Source organism: Delphinapterus leucas, chromosome 1 (assembly GCF_059928025.1).
Source record: "Delphinapterus leucas isolate spDelLeu-1000000601 "Yukka" chromosome 1, BTC_Dleu_Yukka2, whole genome shotgun sequence".
NCBI lineage: Eukaryota > Metazoa > Chordata > Mammalia > Artiodactyla > Monodontidae > Delphinapterus > Delphinapterus leucas.
This window is the reverse complement of record NC_143129.1, coordinates 189,413,631-189,433,126: the sequence shown is the minus strand read 5'-3', so window position 1 is coordinate 189,433,126 and position 19,496 is coordinate 189,413,631. Positions and strand designations below refer to the sequence as shown.

The 19,496-nt window shown below is 66.4% G+C and overlaps 1 protein-coding gene across 2 annotated transcripts in view; it reads left to right on the top strand.

Moving 5' to 3' along the window:
- SKI (SKI proto-oncogene) overlaps positions 1-6,046 on the top strand; it is a 60,172-nt gene extending 54,126 nt beyond the window's left edge. The window contains exons 2-8 of one of the 2 annotated variants that reach the window (XR_016390563.1): positions 183-302; positions 384-499; positions 984-1,246; positions 1,347-1,648; positions 2,227-2,457; positions 2,976-3,838; positions 5,859-6,046. Coding sequence is in view for 1 of the 2 variants with exons in the window: in XM_030763961.2 (XP_030619821.2) it covers positions 183-302; positions 384-499; positions 984-1,246; positions 1,347-1,648; positions 2,227-2,457; positions 2,976-3,164 (1,221 nt within the window). In the remaining variant the exon portion in view is untranslated. Of the gene's footprint in view, positions 1-182; positions 303-383; positions 500-983; positions 1,247-1,346; positions 1,649-2,226; positions 2,458-2,975; positions 3,840-5,858 lie in introns of those variants that run through there. The other variant, XM_030763961.2, reaches the window with a different exon arrangement.
- Positions 6,047-19,496: the final 13,450 nt, after the last annotated feature.

The following is a 19,496-nucleotide window of genomic DNA, read 5'->3' as shown; positions in this document are numbered from 1 at the left end:
TGTCTTGCACCAGTGCCCGGTGGGCGTGTGTGCAGCACTGCTGTGGGGCCGGGCCTGCCCTGGGTGATGAGTCGGGCAGGGTGTACACGTCCCTGGACACGCCTCGTGCTCAGCTGCGTCTGAGACTGGGCCCTGGGGGACCCCTCGCAACCTGCCAACGGGAACTTCTGTGTTGCTCACAGGCCTCCGAGCCCCCGGCCTCCGTAAGAAAAGCAGACGACGCCCCCTCCCAGCACCCCACACCCTCCGAGAAGGACAAGCAGTCCGGCTGGCTGCGGACTCTGGCCGGCTCCTCCAGCAAGGTGCCGTGTGGCCCGGGCGTGCGGGGTGGGCGCGCGGGGCGGCCTGGGGCCCAGCCTCTGACGGCGCCTCTCTCCCGACAGAGCCTGGGCTGCATCCACCCTCGCCAGCGCCTCTCTGCCTTCCGACCCTGGTCCCCTGCGGTTTCTGCGAGTGACAAAGAGCTCTCCCCACACCTCCCAGCCCTGATTCGAGACAGGTGAGTACCCGCCAGCTCTGATGGGCATGTCTGCGTCCCAGCTCAGCCTGACCCTGCTGTGAGGCCCCGAAACAGTCGGGGAAGCAGGTTCCCGCTTTAATCATCACTGAACTCGACGGGCACATGGTCTGGAGGCTGTGTGTCAGATCCCCAGCCCCCCGGTTGAGGCAGCTGCAGAAATGCTGGTTCTTTGATGGCATGGGGGGGGGTGGGGGGGACGCTAGGATTTTCCGTGGCGTCTGGAGTTGGCCGCGCGCTCTGCGTTGGGTGTGGCCTGTCCCACGTATGGTGGCTGGTCGCCGTGTTGCAGCTCCCCCAGGGCCCCGGGCTGTAGTGTCCGCTCCCTCGCACGGTCCATGGAAGCCGGGGCCGCGATGGGGGGTGGTGTGCAGCGGGGGTGCGGAGACGTGCAGGGGCACAGGGGCGGGGTGAGGGGCCGCGGGGGGCAGATGCCGAGGCCCCGATGCCCGCCACACCCCTGCAGCTTTTACTCCTACAAGAGTTTTGAGACGGGCGTGGCCCCCAACGTGGCCCTAGCACCGCCAGCCCAGCACAAGGTGGCGAGCAGCCCGCCCTGCGCCACGGTCGTCTCCCGGGCCCCCGAGCCCGTCACCAGCTGCGTCCAGCCTCGGAAGCGGAAGCTGACAGTGGACACCCCTGGAGCCCCGGAGACGCCGGCACCCGGGCCTGCCCCCGAGGAGGAGAAGGACTCGGAGGCCGAGGTGGAGGTGGAGGGAAGAGAGGAGTGTGAGTGCGGCCGCAAACCTGCCCCGGGGCGGCGGGGGCGCCCGCCCGTTCTTCCGGGAGCGGCCCCTGCTGACCCGCACCCCCGCCGCCTGCCTTGCAGTCACCTCCTCGCTGTCCTCGCTGTCCTCCCCGTCCTTTACCTCATCCGGCTCCGCCAAGGACCTGAGCTCCCCGGGCCTGCTCGCCCTGCCTGCGGCGCCCGGCGCCCCCGATGCCGCGGCCCCCGCCGACGCCCTGAGCAGCGGGCTGGAGGCCGAGCTGGAGCATCTGCGGCAGGCCCTGGAGGGCGGCCTGGACACCAAGGAAGCCAAAGAGAAGTTCCTGCACGAGGTGGTGAAGATGCGCGTGAAGCAGGAGGAGAAGCTGAGCGCCGCGCTGCAGGCCAAGCGCAGCCTCCACCAGGTGGGGCGGGCGGGGGCCGGCGGGGGCACGAGTGTGCGGGGAAGGAGCGGGCGCTGCCCCGCTGGCCCCTCGCGCGCCGGTTCCGGGCCGCTCCACCCGGGACTGCTTCCTTTCCCGGCGGGGGCTGGAGGCCCTGCGGTTGTGCCGTCGGCCCCCTGGTCGCCTTGTGCGCCACCTTGTGGGGGGCGGGGCTGTCACCCCAGGGCTCAGCTGCATTCACACCTCAGCCGGCGTCTGACACGTGGCCCCAGCACAGCACAGCCCTGCCAGCCCCGAGAGCCCCATTTCCACCACTCTCTCAGAAACCCGCACCAGTTCCCTGGTTCTGGTTGGAGGTGTGGCTCCCCACATGCATCTTCATGAGCGTGTTGGGGGCCGGGGCTGAGACCCCGAAAAGGGCCGCCGCCTCTCCTTCTGGCTGCGTAGGGTCCCCGGGGCCCCCAGATGGCACCGTGCCTGGGTGAGCCCCCTCCCCCGGCCGCAGGGACTCCCCCCGGGCTGTGCACGGTGGGCACAGGAGGGCCGGGGCCGGAGAGGCCTGGCGTGAGGGCGCCCCTGAGCCGGCGCCCTCGCCCCAGGAGCTGGAGTTCCTGCGCGTGGCCAAGAAGGAGAAGCTGCGGGAGGCCACGGAGGCCAAGCGCAGCCTTCGGAAGGAGATCGAGCGGCTCCGGGCTGAGAATGAGAAGAAGATGAAGGAGGCCAACGAGGCGCGGCTCCGCCTGAAGCGGGAACTGGAGCAGGCGAGGCAGGCGCGCGTGTGCGACAAGGGCTGTGAGGCCGGCCGCCTGCGGGCCAAGTACTCGGCCCAGGTACGTGGGCTGTCCGGGTGGGGAGGGCGCGTGTGCCGTCCGTCGGCATCTCAGGGTCCCTCCCCTCCTCGCGGGGCCGCCCCGGGCGTGGGGAGCCTGCAGGCCGACCTGGCCCTGCTGGGCTTTGGGGTCCTCCTTCCACGGGGATGTCCTGGCCTCAGGCTCTCCTCACCTCCTGTCCTGGGGGGAGGGCCGCACCCATACCCGCACCCTCACCCTCACGCACCGTTAAAAGTCTCAGCCTGTCCCAGTTGGCCACCCTGCCTGGCCTGGGGTCGGGAGACAGGGTCCCGTCTCACGGCCATCTCCGGGGCCCAGGCCGGGGCCCAGGAGGCTGAGAGGTGCCCCGAGGCCTCCGCGCTCGGGGCTCGGGTAGTTCCCCAACTCGGGGTCTCCGCGGGCACGGTTGGTGCCGCCCGGGAAGCTCCCCCAGGCCCTGCCAGCCTCACCAGCCCGGGTCCAGTGGGCGGCGGCCAGGTGGGGAGCGGGCCCGGCTCACGCGGGGCGTCCCCTTCCAGATCGAGGACCTGCAGGTGAAGCTGCGGCACGCGGAGGCCGACCGCGAGCAGCTGCGGGCTGACCTCCTGCGGGAGCGGGAGGCCCGGGAGCACCTGGAGAAGGTGGTGAAGGGGCTGCAGGAGCAGCTGTGGCCACGGCCCCGCTCTGAGGCCACGGGCGGCGAGAGCACGGCCGAGCTGGAGCCCTAGCCGGACCCACTGTCTGCTGCGCGGGGCGGACGCCGCAGGGTGGGCGGGCGGGCGGGCAGGTGGGCGGCGGGGCTGGGGGCTCCGTGCCGGCGGGGCCGCTCCCCACCCCCCCCCCCGGCCCCCCCAGCCCCGGTCCATATAGCACAACGTCTTACTGTGCCTAGAACCAAGCAAGTGTTTGGAACCACATACTTTTGGAATCCACTGCAAAATTTTCTACTGGCCAAGGTCAAGCAAGCAAGCCGGTCCCCAACTGCAGCCAGAGTCGAGGCCAGCTCGGTAGCTGCAGCTGGCCCTCCGCTTGCCGGATCGTTCTAACATTTACACTTTTGTGATAAGCTATTTAAAACCCATAAGGAGACTTGATATTCAAAGAAATCAACATGTTTTTTAATGACTAACTTTTAAAAGCCCCACCCACACGTGACGCCACCTGAGGACCCGCAAGGGAGCCAGGGTGGCAGCCGCCCTGCCCCTCGAAGCCATCACAGCTCATCCCGCGCCCGCGGCCGCGTGACAACACAAAGGGTTTTTCTCCAGAGTCTATTTTTTCAGCCACAAGGAACCCCGTCTCCTGTGCTGCCACCGGGAAGGGCACGGAGAGCACCGCACAGGCACGATGAGCTGGAACACTGCCGCCTTACCCGCCCGCCGCTCCGGCCCGCCTTCCACAGGTGTGTCCGCAGGTGTGCTTGGAGGCGACGGGAGATGGGTCCGCGCTGGCTGGGCACACGCGCCCTCGACCAGGCAACCCTCTCAATTCGGCAAACGTTGCTCCTTCTGTTCGGGGACTGAGGCTGCAGCATTGGAACAAAACACAGCATTATTTCACTTCTTGTTTGTTCGTTCATTTAAACGTATATTTAGAACTGCACTTTGTCAAAAATCTTCCCTTCTCTTTTTATTCCCCGGTTAACTGAGGTTTTTACTTTCAAATACTGCAAACCGATTTATAGAGCATTCACATCCTAAGTGCTCAAGTGTTTAGAAACCCCTCTGGTGCTTGGTTGAACAAGGGAATCACACGAAAACGAAAATGCAAAAACTGAACTTCGGGGGGTAGTTCTGTGCCTTCCAGCATCTTGTACAGCAAACCCTGACTTGTCTTTTTACCCCCAAAATATGTCTTCAGTAGCTATCGAATCTGCCACTATCACAGTGAGTTACTTGCATTTATTCCAAATAATCTCGTTTACTCTCAACTGTATACGAATTGTATAAGGTTTCTTACGCCCAAGCTTGAAAAATGATTTCCCAGTAGACGAGGTGGCTGCCCGTCCTAAAATCATGGTATTTATTTACATGGAGAGATCTTGCCAGAACCCTCTGCCCGACTCCGTTCCAGCACCCCGGCAGCTGCGAGAGTGGCCGGGGGTGGTGCCGCAGCCGCTGAGTGGAGCGGAGACCGGGTGACGGCATCGTCGGTGGGGTTTTGCCCTTGGTTTACTGGGTGGGGGCCGCGTGCTGCCGGCCTCCCTTCTAAAGTGCAATGCAAAAGGGACATCGTGTATATGCAGCGTTTGTTTGGTTGTTGTTGTTTGTTTTTTGTTTCTTTTTTAATTTTTTTGCTTCTGTTTTTCTTTGCAGTTATTAAATCTGTATGCATGGAATTTAAAGCCTCTGCCATGCGTATATCCACCGATGGGCATTATTACCGTGTCGTGTAGAGGGTCGGTTGTGTCACGCAACACTCAGAATGCTGTGTTTAGCTTTGTTTTTCCAGAGTTGTGTTTTTGCGGTCATTTCTTCAAGGGAAAGTAAATGATTTAGTTGGAGCAAAGCGTTAAGCGTGTGTCAGTGTGCTTCTGTGCGGCTGTGCTCTGTTGCCAAGTCTGAAAATCCGTAGTGAGATCGCAGGGCCCCCGGGACCCGCCCGAGGCCACCTGCTTTGCTCCGTTTACTTTCTGAGTTTTTAGGCTCCAGAGGGAGATACATTTTTCCAAGTTGCGAGTGGGGGCCGCTGCGCCTCCTTGCCCGCGCTCTGTCCCCTCCGGTCACCCGCACGTCTCGGCCATCGGGTCTACGCCGCCAGTGTCCGGCTTGGTCCCCAGATGCCGGGAAGAGCTGGAGGTGGGGCGGTGGACTCAGGCCCGCCCTGAGGTCCCTTGGCCTGCCAGCGCCGTTGGCGGCCCCTGGGCGAGGCCGGCCATGGGGCTGTCCACGCTTGTCCTCGGGGGGCAGGGTCCCCGGGCTCCTGCCGTGCGGCTGCAGTTGGAGTTTCTTTTCTGAAGAGGCACTCTCCCGTAGGCTGTTGACTCTCCCCGTGTGTAATACCCATTGTCGAAGTGATCGTGTATTCAGTTTAATCACTCATTATTTCTATGCTGAAAGAAGACTTCTAACGAAGGGAAAAAACAACAGCAATAACATTCATATCTATGGAGCAGCTAACTCACTCACACGATATCTTGCTTTTCGTACAGAACTCGCCGATGTACAAAGCGACCATGTAAATACTTTTTCCTCTGATACTCGTGTATCATACGTATACGTGGTGGGTCCTGTGCCGGGACTCTCTTCTTACCTGGTAGCTGTCTTGTTTTCTGGGTTATTTCTACCTGAGGCAGAACATGCCCACCGGCTCGAGCCGGTTTTCTGGGCGACACCGCCCACCGCGCCCACCAGGCTCGGGGAGGCCGTCTTGTTCTTGCTTTAAGTCAGGAGTCACAAATGACACTTTTTCTTTCAATTAAGGAAAAAAACCACAGCTCCACCTCGTACCCGCCAGGAGCGTCTGCATCACCGTCCCCTTCTCTCCTTCGCTGCTGCTAATGACAGTATGACGACTTACTCACTATTCGAGAACTATTTTTATGTAATTAATGTATGCTTTCTTGTTTATAAATGCCTGATTTAAAAAGAAAAAACAGCTTGGCATATTTCTCTATTACTCTGTGTACCCGTTAGTCCTTTGGCGCCCCTCCCCAAACAGATGACACCGTAAGATAAAGGACTCGCTCGCCTGGCCAGCCCAGAACCCCTCCTCTCCAGCACTCCTTGCCCCTCCTCCAGCCACCATCTAGGCCTGAGCCCAGGAAGGGGCGCCTGTCTTCCGGTCGATCAGGCCCTGGGGCCTTTCAGTCTCCACTGAGCCCAAGTGGACACGGGGCACAAGCGGGCAGGTCCCAGCTGGGGCGCCCTCCATCCCTCTCCCTCCAGGTCTCGCCAAGCTGCGGCTCCTCCTTGTACTGTGGGCGTCGGCTGGGGGCCCTTCCTGGCCTGTCCCCCATGGGGCCTGGAGGCCTGCCCCAATGTGCTGCCCTGAAGGATGAGCAGAGGGCCACCACCCGCCTGCCCGACTACCTAGGGGCTTCCCCAGGACCGCCCCACCCCTGGTTCTGGGCCCCAGAGTGCCACCTCACTAAGGCTTCCTTTGGCCACCCAGGTCCGGCCTCCCAGCCCAGGCCGTGGGGCCTCCCAGGTCACCTGGAGAAAACGCACCGCAGCCTGGGAGGGCTCCCCGGTCCCTACTCCTCCCCCCAGCCTTGGGAAGCCCCCCAGACCTGGGCCCAGAAGTGCTCCCCTGGAGCCCCCGGGGAGGGGGGACACGAAGGGCTGTAGTGTGGAAGCAGAAGCCCACTCCACCCAGGCCAGGCTGGGGCGGGGGACAGCAGGGCCCAGGAGAAAGCTGCCCTGAGGTCCAGGGTCATGGGGTGCCACCTAGGGTCGGGGACAGGTCAGGGGAAGGGAGGCAGGCTGGGCCCTAAGCTGTAGGCCCGCCCCCTCCCGCCCGTGCATTGGACCCGAGAGCTGTGCCTGGGGCCCTGGGCCCAGTGGCGTGGGTGACAGACCTACCTGAATGGAGCACAGCCATGGCCCCGATACCTTCTGCCCCCCTCGGTGCAGGTGTCACCTGGGCCTGACTCCTGTCCCTCTCAGGAGTGGCCTTCCACTGAGCTGTAGGGCCATGAGTCAGAATCTGAGGGCCCCCTTCCCCGGGCAGGGCTGGACCCTGGGGCACTGCCCTGCAAGAGATGAGGCAGGCACGGCCCCCAGGGAGCGCTCCTGGCCCATGCACCCAGAGCGGGGAGGAGAGAGAGAGAAAGGCCGGTGGCCAGACACTGTGTCCATGTTACTGGGCCGTGCGGTCCCTCGTCCACCTGACCGCTGCCTCTGCCTGGACGTCCAGGGTGCCGCGCAGCGCCATCTTCTGGGGTCTCCCGAATGCTCAGCCGTCCACTGCGGCCCGTCGGGGGTCCTGCAGGCATGGACGCCAATTGAGGGCAGCTGAGGCCCTGCCACTCCCAATGCTGGACACGGACGTCGTCCTCACGACCTCCACGGAGCGCAGCAGCGTTGGGTGGTGTGACTGGGGGTGATGTCCGGTGTCCAGATTTGCCGCCCCTGCAGGGCATTGTCACCACTGAGGGGGTGCCATGTGCTCCACAGTCTGCACTTGTCCCCAGAGCTGACGTGAGGCCTCGTTCTGGGCTCCGCCTGGCGACGGCCTCTCCTCACCCTCCCCCAGAGCATCTCTGGCCGCCAGCGCCCAGCCCCTCGGCCCCTGGCTCCACCCGGCTCCCCGCTCGGGCGGTCCACGTAACACCCATGGTCCTGACGGCCAGGGAAATGGGTGGGGGGAGGTGTTCCCGAGGGAGACTGGGGCTGGGCGAGTGCAGTGGGTGTGCAGTCTGGGGGTGTCCTCACGGCCAGCGTGGTGCTCAGCCCGTCGGGGGCCTGGAGCTGGGCCGGTGGCAGCTCCCGGGGGCTCCGGGCTCAGCTGTCTTCCTGCGCTGCCCTGGGCTTGCCTCTGGGTTCACCTCTGGGTGGAACCTGATGGCATTAAAGGGCTCTGGGCAGCCCCGGCCCAGAGAAGACAGGATGGGAGCCGTCTGAGCTCAGAACCCCCTTCCCAAGCCCATGCTGAAGGGGTCAGGGCACCCCGAGGGCTCAGAGAGAGGAGATCAGACCCTCGGGGAGGGAGGGACCCCTCCTCGGGAATTCCTGGCAGCCCCATGCCCCACCCCCCCACCTCTGGGTCCCCAGGCTCGGGACTGTCACACCAGCAAGGGCCTCTGTAGGGACCCACGGGGCCATCCCCCAGCCTGGCCTTTGCCCAGGGCCCTGGGCTGGAGGAAGTGTCCCTGCACCGGCAGCTCTCGGCGGGCCCCCCGCCCACGTTGGAGCCAGTTCCCAAGTCCCCCCGAGGCCTGGGGTGACGTGAGCCCAGGGCGGGGTGCTCCTGAGAACCTCCTCGGCTCCTCAGCTTCTGTCCCTGCCCCGTGGCTCCCACCCCCTGGCTTTCACTTCTGCTCCGTCACTGGCAGCTGCGGGCCCCGCCCCGGCCCCCTGGGCTCTCAGCTGTGCCTGCCTGTGTCTTGGGGTCCTCACCCCTCTAGTCTGCCGGTCCCAGAGCCACAGTCTGGCCCCCCCAGCCCCTACCCAGCGTCCTGTGGTCAAAGGGGCCAACCGCAGGCCGAGCGCTGGGCCCTTATCTGGGGAGGCGGATGCCAGGCGCGCCCTCGTGGAAAGAGGAAGCCGCCTGCCCTTTACAGCCACAGCTGGCACAGCCCATCCTCCCTTCCCCGAGCCCCTGGCCCTCGGTGTGGCCCCCACCCAGCTTCCACCCCACCCACACCTCCAGCAGAGCCCCGCTGTGGCCAGCAGCCGCCTCCCTGGCCCACCTGGCCCCAGACCCCAACCTGCCCCTGCCCCCTCGTCTCTGCCTGTCCTGTCGCAGGGTCACCCCTTCTTGCTGGCCAGGAAGAGAACTGTGGGAGGGCTCCACAAGCGGGTCTAAGTCAGATTAGGGCGGTTCACGAGACCCCTGAGGCCTCCTTCCCACACTGTGCTCACCAGGCCGCCGGGCAGCTGGTGGCCCACCGGGGCTGGCCAGGAGCCCTGGCCGCACTCTGGGTGACCTGCGTAGTCCCCCCTCTCCCCGCAGGGAGGTGGAATCCCCTAGGGAACAGGGACGCTGGCTCGTCCCCCAGGGCAGTCTGTGTGCCCTCAGGAAAGGGTGGGGCTGTCAGCAGGATGTGAAACCAGGGCCTCAGAAGTGACCCTGGACCCCTCCCCACAGAAACCCACTGTGCTCTGGGGGGCAGCAGCCCTGCACCCTCCTGTCTGCCCACCCACTGACAGGCGACCCTGGGAGGGATACGGGGACAGAACTTTGGGGACCTGGATGCCTGCCGGCCCCTGCCCCCAAGGATTGAGGACGTGCGCCTGCAGGGCCATCTGTGCCCAGGCCTGTGCCAGAGGCCAGGGCCGCTGGGGCTCCTAGCCCTGGAGCAGGTGGCCGCACAGCAGGGGGGTGGGCAGGCAGGTGGAGCCAGCCCGACCTGGCTTGTCGTGGAGCGTCCTGTGCCAGGCAGGTGTCCGGCCGGGCTGGGGTCGGGCCTTCCTGCTCTGTGCCCGGCCTGGCAGCCCCTGCAGGCAGGAAGCTCGGCCCAAGCTCTCTCCCAGGTCACTCCTGCTGCCGTGGAGGCCTGTTCCGGAAACCTCCAGGGATAGGGCACCTTGTGTGGGAGGGAGCCTGAGGTTGCCTTCTCTGCAAGGCCCCCATCAGAGCACTCATGTCCAAGGCCACCTGAGTCCTGCAAAACCCAAGCAGAGAGGGGAGGCAGGTACCTGGCAGCGCCCCGTCACTGGTGCCCCCTGCAGCCCCAGAGAGGCAGGTGGCATCGGGTCCCCCCTGCACCCAGGCAGGCCGTGGGCGCGGCTCTGCGGTCTACAACCTGGCGTGTAGGGAAAGCCCTGGCAGCGCACGCTTAGTGTCGGGATGCCCACCCTCCCCCTCCTCAGCCCCTCAGGTTTCCTCCCCCCACCCCTCCCCCACGCTCAGAACCCTCTGGTCCCTCCACCGAGTCAGGAGAAGCAGGTGCCGCTGGGCGTCAAGTGCGCACCGACTCGCATCAGGGCTCACCCCACAGGCCTTCCTGGGCTCCATCCTCTGCGGCCCTGGGGTCCCCAGGCCCACGGCGAGGGTGCGGGTGGGGGGGCCTGCCTGGAAGGAAGGCCTGCATCCTGAAACCCTCCAAAACCCAACCTCCCTGTTCTGGCCGGGCGGGTGGGGCGGGGCCAGCTGGTGACCCTGGCGGGGCCTAGTGCACGGCCAGGCGGGGCCTAGTGCACGGCCAGGCTGGGCGCGCTGCGTCAGGCATCCAGGGCTGTGCTCACGGTGCCCTCCGCGGGGCTCCCAGCCAGAGCGGCTGGCAGTGGGGCCACCGGGACAGATGCTCACCTGTGAGCGCGAGAAAGCGTCAGACACGGGGCAGCGGTGGAGAAGACCCCCACCCTGCCCAGTGAGCAAGGACGCAGGGCCCAGGAGCTCCGCTGGAGAAGAGGAAGGGGCTGAGCCACCAGGGCTGGGGTCAGAGACCCAGGTCCTCAGGCCCAGGACGGCTGCGGCACCTCGTCTGGGGCAGGGGTCTCCTGGCCTTGGGGGGGCAGGTTCTGCTCGGGCGAGCAGCTGCGGGGCTGGGGCCGGGAGGAGAGCACCGGTGCGCCCGCTCTACACGCCCGGGGCCGGACTCGTGGAGGCGCCACCGAGAGGCCCAAATGACCCAGTGCTGCGGCTGGCGCCGAGTGGGCATCAGAGCCCAGGCAGCCAGGCCGGGTCATCCTGTTTCCCTCCCCTCTCCTCTGTTCTGCGTACACCTGGGGTTCCATCGGGCGCCAGAGGGCTGCAAGAGCCGGGCAGGATGGCGAGTTCCCATGAGTCCAAACCCCCACCCTGCTCTGCCCTCGGCGGGGCCTTGACCTGGGGGACGTGTGGCCCACACCCCAACTTCCTGTTTCTAAGAAAAAACAGTCCCAGAAAAGGCTCTGGTGGTTTGTGGAGGAGGTTCCCTGCCAAGGCCGGGCCGGGGAAGGGTGGTGTTGCGTCCAGAGGGCTGCAGCCGGCGCGGCCAGGCAGGTGTCACTGGCCGCGTCACTGGGGGCGTCTGCCGTTCCCCACAACTGCTTCCCCGGCGGGAAGGCAGCGGCTGCTCCAACACGCCCGGTGCTGGGAGGCCCAGCTGGTCGGGGGTCCTCCGCCCAGTGCGGCCTCCCTGCAGGCACCCCTGCCAGGACACGGGCCTCGCCCCCGCCTTCCTGCGCCCCCGTGCCTGAGGTTGGCGCTGGGCCGGGTGCCCGGGCCTTCCCCCAGCCCCGGTTTACGCGGCACCCGCGAGACCTCGTCTCGGCCAGACGCCAGGGTGGCCCCCGGCCCTGGAGGTACCACCCCGCCTTGTCGGAGGCAGGCTAGGCTCCTCCCCTTGCCCCGCCCACCCCTGGGGGGAAGGGCGGGGGCGGAGAAGCCCCTGGAGAATTATAATGCTGGTTCCCAACATTCCAAATTCCTGCTCCTTCCGGCTTGGCCGGAAGCCGGGCTGGGGTGGGGGGAGGCGGTGGCGCGCGGGCTGGGTGCGGAGGCCTCTGGTAGGCCCTTTTGGGGTGAACCTAAGCCCCTTTGCCGCCTGCTTTGCACGCGGCTCCGGGTTCCCGGTCCGGAGTCTAGGGGTGCGGGTCGGGGGCCACGCCCTGCTGGGCCAAGGCCGCGCGCCACCCCAGGAGGCCTCTCCCAAGTCACGCGGGTCTCGGACGCCCAGCAAACGTGCCGATGGGGGTGCAGAGCGCGAACCCGAGATGCACCCCCAGCATGGGGTGTCCGTGTGGGGCCCGGCACCCAGTGAATCAGGCAGCGAGTGGGTGTCTCCGCCGGAGTGAGTCACCCGGAGGGTGTGCGCCCCTCGTGGGCGGTGCTAGGAGCCTGGGGGGCGGGCTGCGGGGACAGGGGCGGTGGGTTACGCCCTGCCCAGGAAGGCCCCGCTCCAGTCGGGACAGGGCAGATCCCCCCACTTCCTTCCCCGGAGCTGCCTCCTGAGATCCAACGAGGCTGGAGAGGGGAGGCTGCTGCGCCCCATCTCCGCGTTCGAGGGGGCTTCCCCAGCAGAGCCGGGGCGGCGGGAACGCAGGCGGCCGGGGTCGGGAATGGCCGCGCAGCTGCCGCGCCCCCGCCCCGTGGCCTCAGTTTCCGATTACGCGTCTACAGAAACCCCGACGCGGCCCCCGGGCCCCGCCGCTCGGTTTCACTTCCCCTCCCCCTGCCCGGCGGGGGGCGCGGGGCTCTGTCCGCCTCCGATTCCGACGGGGGTGGGCACGGCGGCGCTTCCGGCCGTGGGGCGGGGTCGGAGATGGGGTTACGACGGGGCGGCCCGCCCCCGCCTAGGCCCCTCCTCTCCACGCCTGCGCCGGGCGCGGGGGTGGGGCCGCGCGTTCCCCTGCCGCCTTGAGGTCGACCCCTCCACCCACCGCGAGGGGCGGGATCAGGTTCAGGGTGGGGGTGGGGGTGGGGGTGGGGGCGGAGCGGGCCGGGGCAACCCACACGCCGCAGCCCGGGCACTCGGGCCCGGGGCCCGGGGGTGGCGCGCGCTCGGGAAGGAGGGAGCGGGCGGCAGGAAGTGCCCCCCCCTCCCGCCCTGCGCGCTGGGGAGAGGCGGGATGGGGGGAGACAGAGGTGTACCCTGTGGGGGGAGGGGCCTCGGGGGCACGTTGGGCTGGAGCCCCCGCGCCCTCGCTCCGGGGTAAGGTAGGGGCTCCCCACGCGCTCCGAGCGTCTCCCCTGCGGAGGCGGGCGGGCGCTGACGTGTCCACGCATCCGAGCGCCGCGCGGCCTAGGGGGGCCGGGGTGTCGGCGCGACCCCCGGCGGCGGAGGCGGGAACTGCACCTCCGGGCCGAGCGCGGGGAGGGGCTTGCTCCGGGGTCGGCATACGAGCCCGCCCTCCCCAGGAGGTTTCCGCTCAGCCTGCTTGGGTGTCCTTCTCTCTGGGGGGCTGCCTGCCTTTTTTGCCAGATCCGAAGGAAAACAGATCCTTTAAGACCCCTCGAACTTTGGGCAGCGCGTTCCCACCGGTGTGGAAAAGCATCCCTGTGCCCAGAACCCTGCGCGGGCTCCCTGGAGGCCTTGGGCCCCGTCCCTCCCCCACTGCCCTCCATGCAGGCGCAGACTTGAGCCTAGTCACTGCTGGGGGTGGTAAGCACCTCCTCTGGACGGGGGTGGGGGTGGGGAAGCCCCAGGGCACCCCAGCCCCCAGGGTGGGAGGTGGGATGGGCCTTGAAGGATGCGACCAGAGAAGGCCTCGCATGACCTGCTCCGCCTGTAGAAATGCTCTCCCCTGCCTCTCTGTCTGTCCCTGTCTTCTCTAGGCCTCGCCGCCTCTGTCCCCAGGCCTCACTGTCATCAGGATGACCCCCTCGTCTACACACCCTTCCTCTCCCTGGCACGGGCTGGTACTTGGGGCCCCCTCCCCAGGCCCTGCCTTGCCTCTGGGTCCTCACCTCCCCGCCCCCCCCCACCAGCTCACAGCAGGTCTGGGCTGTCCACTGGCCAGCTCTCCAGTGCACCCGCTGGCCAGCAGGTTCTTTCCAGATCGGGGCCTTTGTGGTGCTCCAGGTGCACCCCCAGCCCTGACCCCTGCATCTGCCTGAAGGCTCCCCTTCATCTCTGCTCCACCTCTGCCCTCTTTTCTAGTGGGGCCTCGAGAGGGGCTCACCGAGGGTTAGCCCACAGGACGACGACCCCTGGAGGGCCAGCCCGGCCTCGATCTGGTGCAGAGGCCCCCGGTGGCTGACGCAGCCAGGCTGGCATCTGTGCTGCGTGGAGGGCCAAGGAGTGTTGAGGGCTCGGGGGTGCGGGGGGTGGACAGCACTCCTCCCGGGCCCCTCCCCAGGTGGTCCCACCCACTGGGCTCTGGAGCCGCATCTGTGGGAGGGACCTGTTCTGGTTCCTGTTGCCGGGTGTCCAGGGGGCAGGGTCGGGGGCGGCTGACAGTGCTCTGAGCCCCTGTGGACGGGAGGGTTACCAGGAGGACGGGTGTACTGTGTTCGGGGGAGCAGTCCCGCTCAGGGGCCGTGTGGGGCGGGAGGGCTGGCCTGCCGGCTGAGCCCGCACATCTGGTGTCCCCATGACAGTCCTATTTATAGTCTCCATCGGAGAACGTCCCCGGCCGTGGCAGTGGGGCGCCCGCCCGCGCCTCAAGACCCAGGGCCTCGCGCCAAGAGGGGCCCGGGCTGGGGCAGCTGCGGCCAGTGTGGGTCACGGCCTGGCTCGCTTGCTCCCAGGACGCCCCCAGGCTTGCCGAGGGCCAGAGGCGGTCCCGGGCCTGAGGAGGGGGGCCCGCGGCAGCCGCTCCCCACCTGCCTCCCAAGGTCCCCTGTGCCCGCCCCAGCCCGGCTCTTCCATCAGAGAGGCCCCGGGCTGGCCCTCAGTGGCTGTCCCTGCACTGAAGGGAGGGGGCAGGAAGGGGGGCGCCGCGGGCAGCTGTCTGTGTGCCCTGGCGGTGTTGCTGAAACAGGCCTGGAGACCCTCGCCGACTCCGCCAGGACTCACCGCCGGGCTAGCGGTGAGCTCACTGAGCGGGCCAGGCTGCCCCGGAGCCTGGCTGGCAGGCTGGCCCCCCTGCGCCCTCCAGGAAGCCCTCCCTGGGGGTGGCGGGGGGTTGCTCTGCACAGCTGGCCTCGCCACCCGACTGGCACCGAGACCAGGCGGCTTGCCCGGGCTGTGGAGGAGGGAGGCCTCCGCCGGGGGCATCCTGGGTGACCCGCCGGCCAGCGGGAGGGCAGGCTGGGGCGAGCGGCCTGGAGTGCTCTGAGGGGCTGTGCCTGCCGAGGCCCTGCTGGGAAGTGGGCTGGGCAGAGGGCAGGCACCCCCAGCTCTCCTGTCTCTTCCTGTCTCTGTGTGTGTCCCTTTTCTCTGGCTCAGATTCCAGTCGGGGAACGAAGGTGTCCTCTGCTCCTGGTGGGGCTTTGCCAGGACTCAGGCGCGTGGTTGTCACTCGGCAAATGGCCCTTCCGTGAGTGGAACATCCGGAGTCAATCCCCAGCCCCAGAAGTCAGAGGCAGGAGGAGGGTCCACCGGGGGTGCCGAGGCCCGGGGGAGAAAGGAGCCCCCTCCCAGAGCCTGCTGGAGCCCGTGTAGCCTCCTGGGGTGTAAGGCAGCCTCAAGGCAGCCCCCCACCAGCCTCTGTCCATCTGCCCGCCCCACCCTGGTGTGGAGGAGGGTGGCTTGGAGGCCCCACCTGGCCCACTGGTGCTGCGCTCCTGGGAGACTCCCAAGAGGCCTGCCTGCCTCTGAGGAGAAGGCCCCGGGCAGGGGGCTCTCCAGGCCAGAGGCAGACGCATAGCCGCCCCCGAGAGGCAGGCCCGCCGGAGCCCCCGCCTGCCTGGGGGGCACTGTCTGCAGGTAGGGCCCTGCCTGCGGCCGCCTTGCCGCTCTGGCCTTTCGTGGTCCAGGCTGGATGCTGCCCCTCCCAGGACCCCCTCTTCCCTCCCAGCTCCTCCTCCAGAGCTGGTGTAATGGCCGGGCCAGCACCTCTGGCTTCTGCTGACCCTCCCTCTTTTTTTTTTTTTTTTTTTTGAGAATTCAGATTTTCTACAGATTTGTCTGTGGGACACAGTGTGAGGACTGGGGGTCCTAACGGGCTGGGGGCGGTGCCTCTGGTGTCTGAACCCCCCCAAGCACACCCTGACCTTCAGCTGAAGTTCTGGTGGGTCCCTGGGGCCGTGGCTCAGGCGCGCGGCCAGGAGCGGTGCCTGCCCCCCACCCAGGACTCCTGGCAGCGGGTGGGCACGAGGGGAGGGGCAGGGGACAGCGCCTTTCACCTGGGACCGTCCCGCCCCCACCCCACCTCCTGGGTTCCAAGCAGCCCCTGCCCTCGGGCCTTCGGAAAGTAGGAGGTTTCGTGGGCCCTGTGTTTGCAGAGGCTGCCGACTGAACAGCCAGCTTCGCTCCAAGTCTGCGGGGGCACCCACGGTGGGCAGCCCCCGCCCCACGTCCCAGGAGGCCCGCATCGTCCTTGCGGGGCAGCGACCTTGAACTTGCTGCCCTGGGTTTGGGGACTGAAAATCGTGATGCTGATTTGGAATTCAACCCCAGAAGATGCCTCCTGACGCGGCCGTGTGGGAAACACAGCAGATGCTTCTGTTTCCAGCATTTTTGTTTTTAAATTGAAACATCATTTTCATTGTTTTTCTTTTGACAGAAGTGTGGTTTTATCTTGAAGCAAAGAAGGAGCTGCAGAGCGACTTGCCGAGTCTTGGGGTGGAGCCGGTGGATGACGGGGCCTGGAGGAAGCTGTCTTAGGGGATTTTCAAGGGCATGGGGTCCTGGCCAGGGCTCTTGCCCCCGGGATTCACGCAGCCCTGTGTGGACACCGCCCCCTGCAGCTCACCTGCCACACCCTCCGGAGGGGGCGCTGTCCTGCACCCCCTCCGTCTGCCTCCACGCACTTTGGGTGGGGTAGAGCCCCCAGGAGCCCAGGCATGATGCAGGAGTCAGGGGTTCCCGAGGACGGGCCCCTTCTGGGAACTCACTGCTGGGACACCTGCAGCCTGTCCTCTCCTGACAGACATTCAGAGGCGGAGGCCCTGCTAGACCAGGCTGGCAGCGTCTGTGGCTCCTTGAGCTCGTCGAACCAGAAAGAGGCTGACAGATGCGGCTTGCTCCAGGCTCCCCAGCTGCCACCCCACGTCTCAGGCTCAGAGCTACATCAGTTCCCTCATCGTGGAGGTCCTGGAACCCCCTTTCCCTCACTGGCTGTCCTTCCTCTCTGTTCCTGATGCTGAAGCCGGCCCTTGGCGGGGCTCACGGCCCAGCCGCTCCCCCTGCCCTGGGAGCCGGGACCGAGCAGAGGTGGAGGGTCGCCTGGGGCCCGGGCTCAGCTCCCCTGTCCTGCAGGGGATCAGCTCCACGCCACTGCCCCATCTGCCAGCTGTTGACTGTGTGTTGAGGCAGGTGTATTGAGGGAAATTGGGTGGGAAACCTACTAAGAGAAAAGCAGGAAGGGGGAAGAACATAATTCTTCCACATAGACCTACGTCCTAAAGACAAATGGACCTCTGCGTTCTCCATCCCTCATTACATCCATCCCCATCCACCCACCCACCATCCATCTATCCATCCCTCTGTTTATTCATACTTCCATCAGTCCGTCCACCTACCCACCCACCATCCGTCCGTCTGTCCTTCCAGCTGTCCCCCCACCAAAGCCCCGCTCTGCACACCTCCTCTGCCTGTTTGTCTCCAGTGCCTGCACGCTGCCCAGCTTGGAGTAGTGGCTGCACCAACTGGGTTCTCCGCATTCACCCGTTCCTTACAAATACCCGCTGGGTGTCTTGTGTAGGCCACATGCTGCACCAGGTGCCGAGGTGTGCTGGTGTACAGAACTGAAGAAATGCCCACCCTCTGGGAGATTCGTTTGTGAAATGCACGGCGTCCTAGCCCGTGACACGTGCAAAAGACGAAAGAGAAGCAGGGAGCGTGGAGGACGTGTTGCTGGAGCTGGGGTGGGGAAGGCCTTGTGAGGAGGTAAAGAGCAAGTGCAAAGGCCCTGAGGCAGAAGCGTGCCCAGCTTGGCTGAAGGACGCAGGGAGTAGGGGTGCAGTAGGGGCAGCGAGCCGTGGGGTCACCTTCTGGTGGAGGAGAGACGTTGGGGCAGGGCGAGTGCTGGGTGGGGTGAGATGGGGTCAGCTGGGGATGCACCTTGAAGACCTGCAGGATTGCTGGGATTGCGGTGGGGGCGTGGACCACAGAGCAAGAGAGAACAAAGGCGGATGTGGAGGATTTGGGCCTTAACGACAGAAGACTGCGTAGTTGTCAGCCCAGCAGGAGGAGCGGGTGTGGGGCACGTCAGGTCTACGGTGCCCTGGACGCCCGAGGGGGCTGCCGCACCACTGCTGCTGAAGCCAGGGGAGACCAGGAGACGAGCTCCCCGGGAGGTGGGGGGCGGCCCAAGCCCCGGGCCCCAGGGCTGAGAGTCAAGGGGATGGGGGGGCCTTGCCAGGGCCACGTCTGGTGCCTGGAGCCCCTTGGGGCAGGTGGCCCTGCTCTGAGCGCTGAAGTGGGGGCGGGGTGCTCATCGGGGAGGGGAGGGTGCAGATGGCAAGCGTAGGAGGGAAATGGGTGCAGGGTGAGGGGCGTGGGGTCAGCAGGGCGTTTCGGATGGGAAGCAGCAGCTTCATCCTCTTGGCTGGGGGCTCAGGGGCCCGTCCACCCCGTCCAGGGGTGACTGTGCCTGTGAGGGAGGGGCTGAGGGCTCTGGGTGTCCCCTCCCCCTTCCTCCCACTCTGCGAGGGCAGCAGGCAGCCGGGGAGAGGAGGAGGTCGTGGGCTTCAAGGCAGGGGGTGAGCCCAGCCCTGTGTGGATGCGGGGAGATCTGGGGGCCCTGGGCGGAGGCTTTGGATCCGGGGTCTGGAGTGTGGTCGCACCCCGAGTAGGGGGTTGGCAGGTGCGGGCCCCTCCGCCGGCTCCTCCACGTGGCTGCACGTCTGGCTGCCCCCAGACCTCCCGGCGTGTCCCCTGCTCTATCCCCCGAGCCCCAGACCTGGCTGATTGGTTGGGGGTGCATTTCAGAGGCAGCTGTGAAATCTGACAAGCGGTCCCTGCAGACACGGCCTCTGGTTTCTGGAAAACCAATCACCTGCCTACGGCCTCTTGATTTCTCGTTTGGGAGCCATCCTGACCCTCAGGCTGCCAGCGGGGCCCCTGAGCCACCCTTCAAGGCAGGGACGGCAGGGAGGCAGGCGCTGGCTGGCCGGCCTCCGGGCAGTGCTGGGCCGAGGGGTCTGCTGGGCCGGCTTTGCTGCAGGGCTCTGTGGCCAGGGGACTGAGACCGCCAGGCCTGGGCTCACCCCGGGGAGAGTGTGGATGGTGCAGACATGCCAGCCGAGAAGGGCACCAGCCACCACCGGCCGCCCTGCCTTGGGACGCCCAGATGAGCCGCCACGTGTGTCCGGGGGTCGGGGGAGAAGCCCCCCTCGGAAGTCGGTGTTGCGCGTTCTATCAAAGCCAGTGGTGGGTGCCTTGGGCAGCCCCCTAGCTCGGGGCTGCAGGGCCGCCTCCAGGGACGTGGGGCTGCTGGCCCGAGCCCTGCGCCGAGACCCGAAGGTGTTTGAAGGCAGCGGGCAGCGTGTGGCCCGGGAACGGAGGGGTGGCCACGTCACGGCACACACCCCTGCGAGAGGCGGGCACTTGGACCAGGCTGCTGCCGCCCTCAGATCCCCCGCACCCCCCAACCCCCACCCAGGGACCCCCGCCTCAGTACCCTGCCCGGGGCTCCAGGCCCTTCTCCTGGGGAGCTGGGTGTGCAATGCAGGTGAATAAGTGCATTTGGGGTGAGGGAAGTCACCTCCCACCCCGTGTCCTGGGGCAGAGCTGGGGCCGGACCCGAGAAGACGTGCCAGCTCTGCAAGGTGGGCCGGGCTCAGGGCCTCTCCACCCTGCCGATGGGGCTGCGTGGCTGAGGGCAGGGGTTCTTCTCAAAATACTTTCCTATCTTTTTAGAAGAAAAATAATTCACTTCCTCTAGGATGCTTTTAAAAATAATTAGTCTCTGAAGACATGGCTG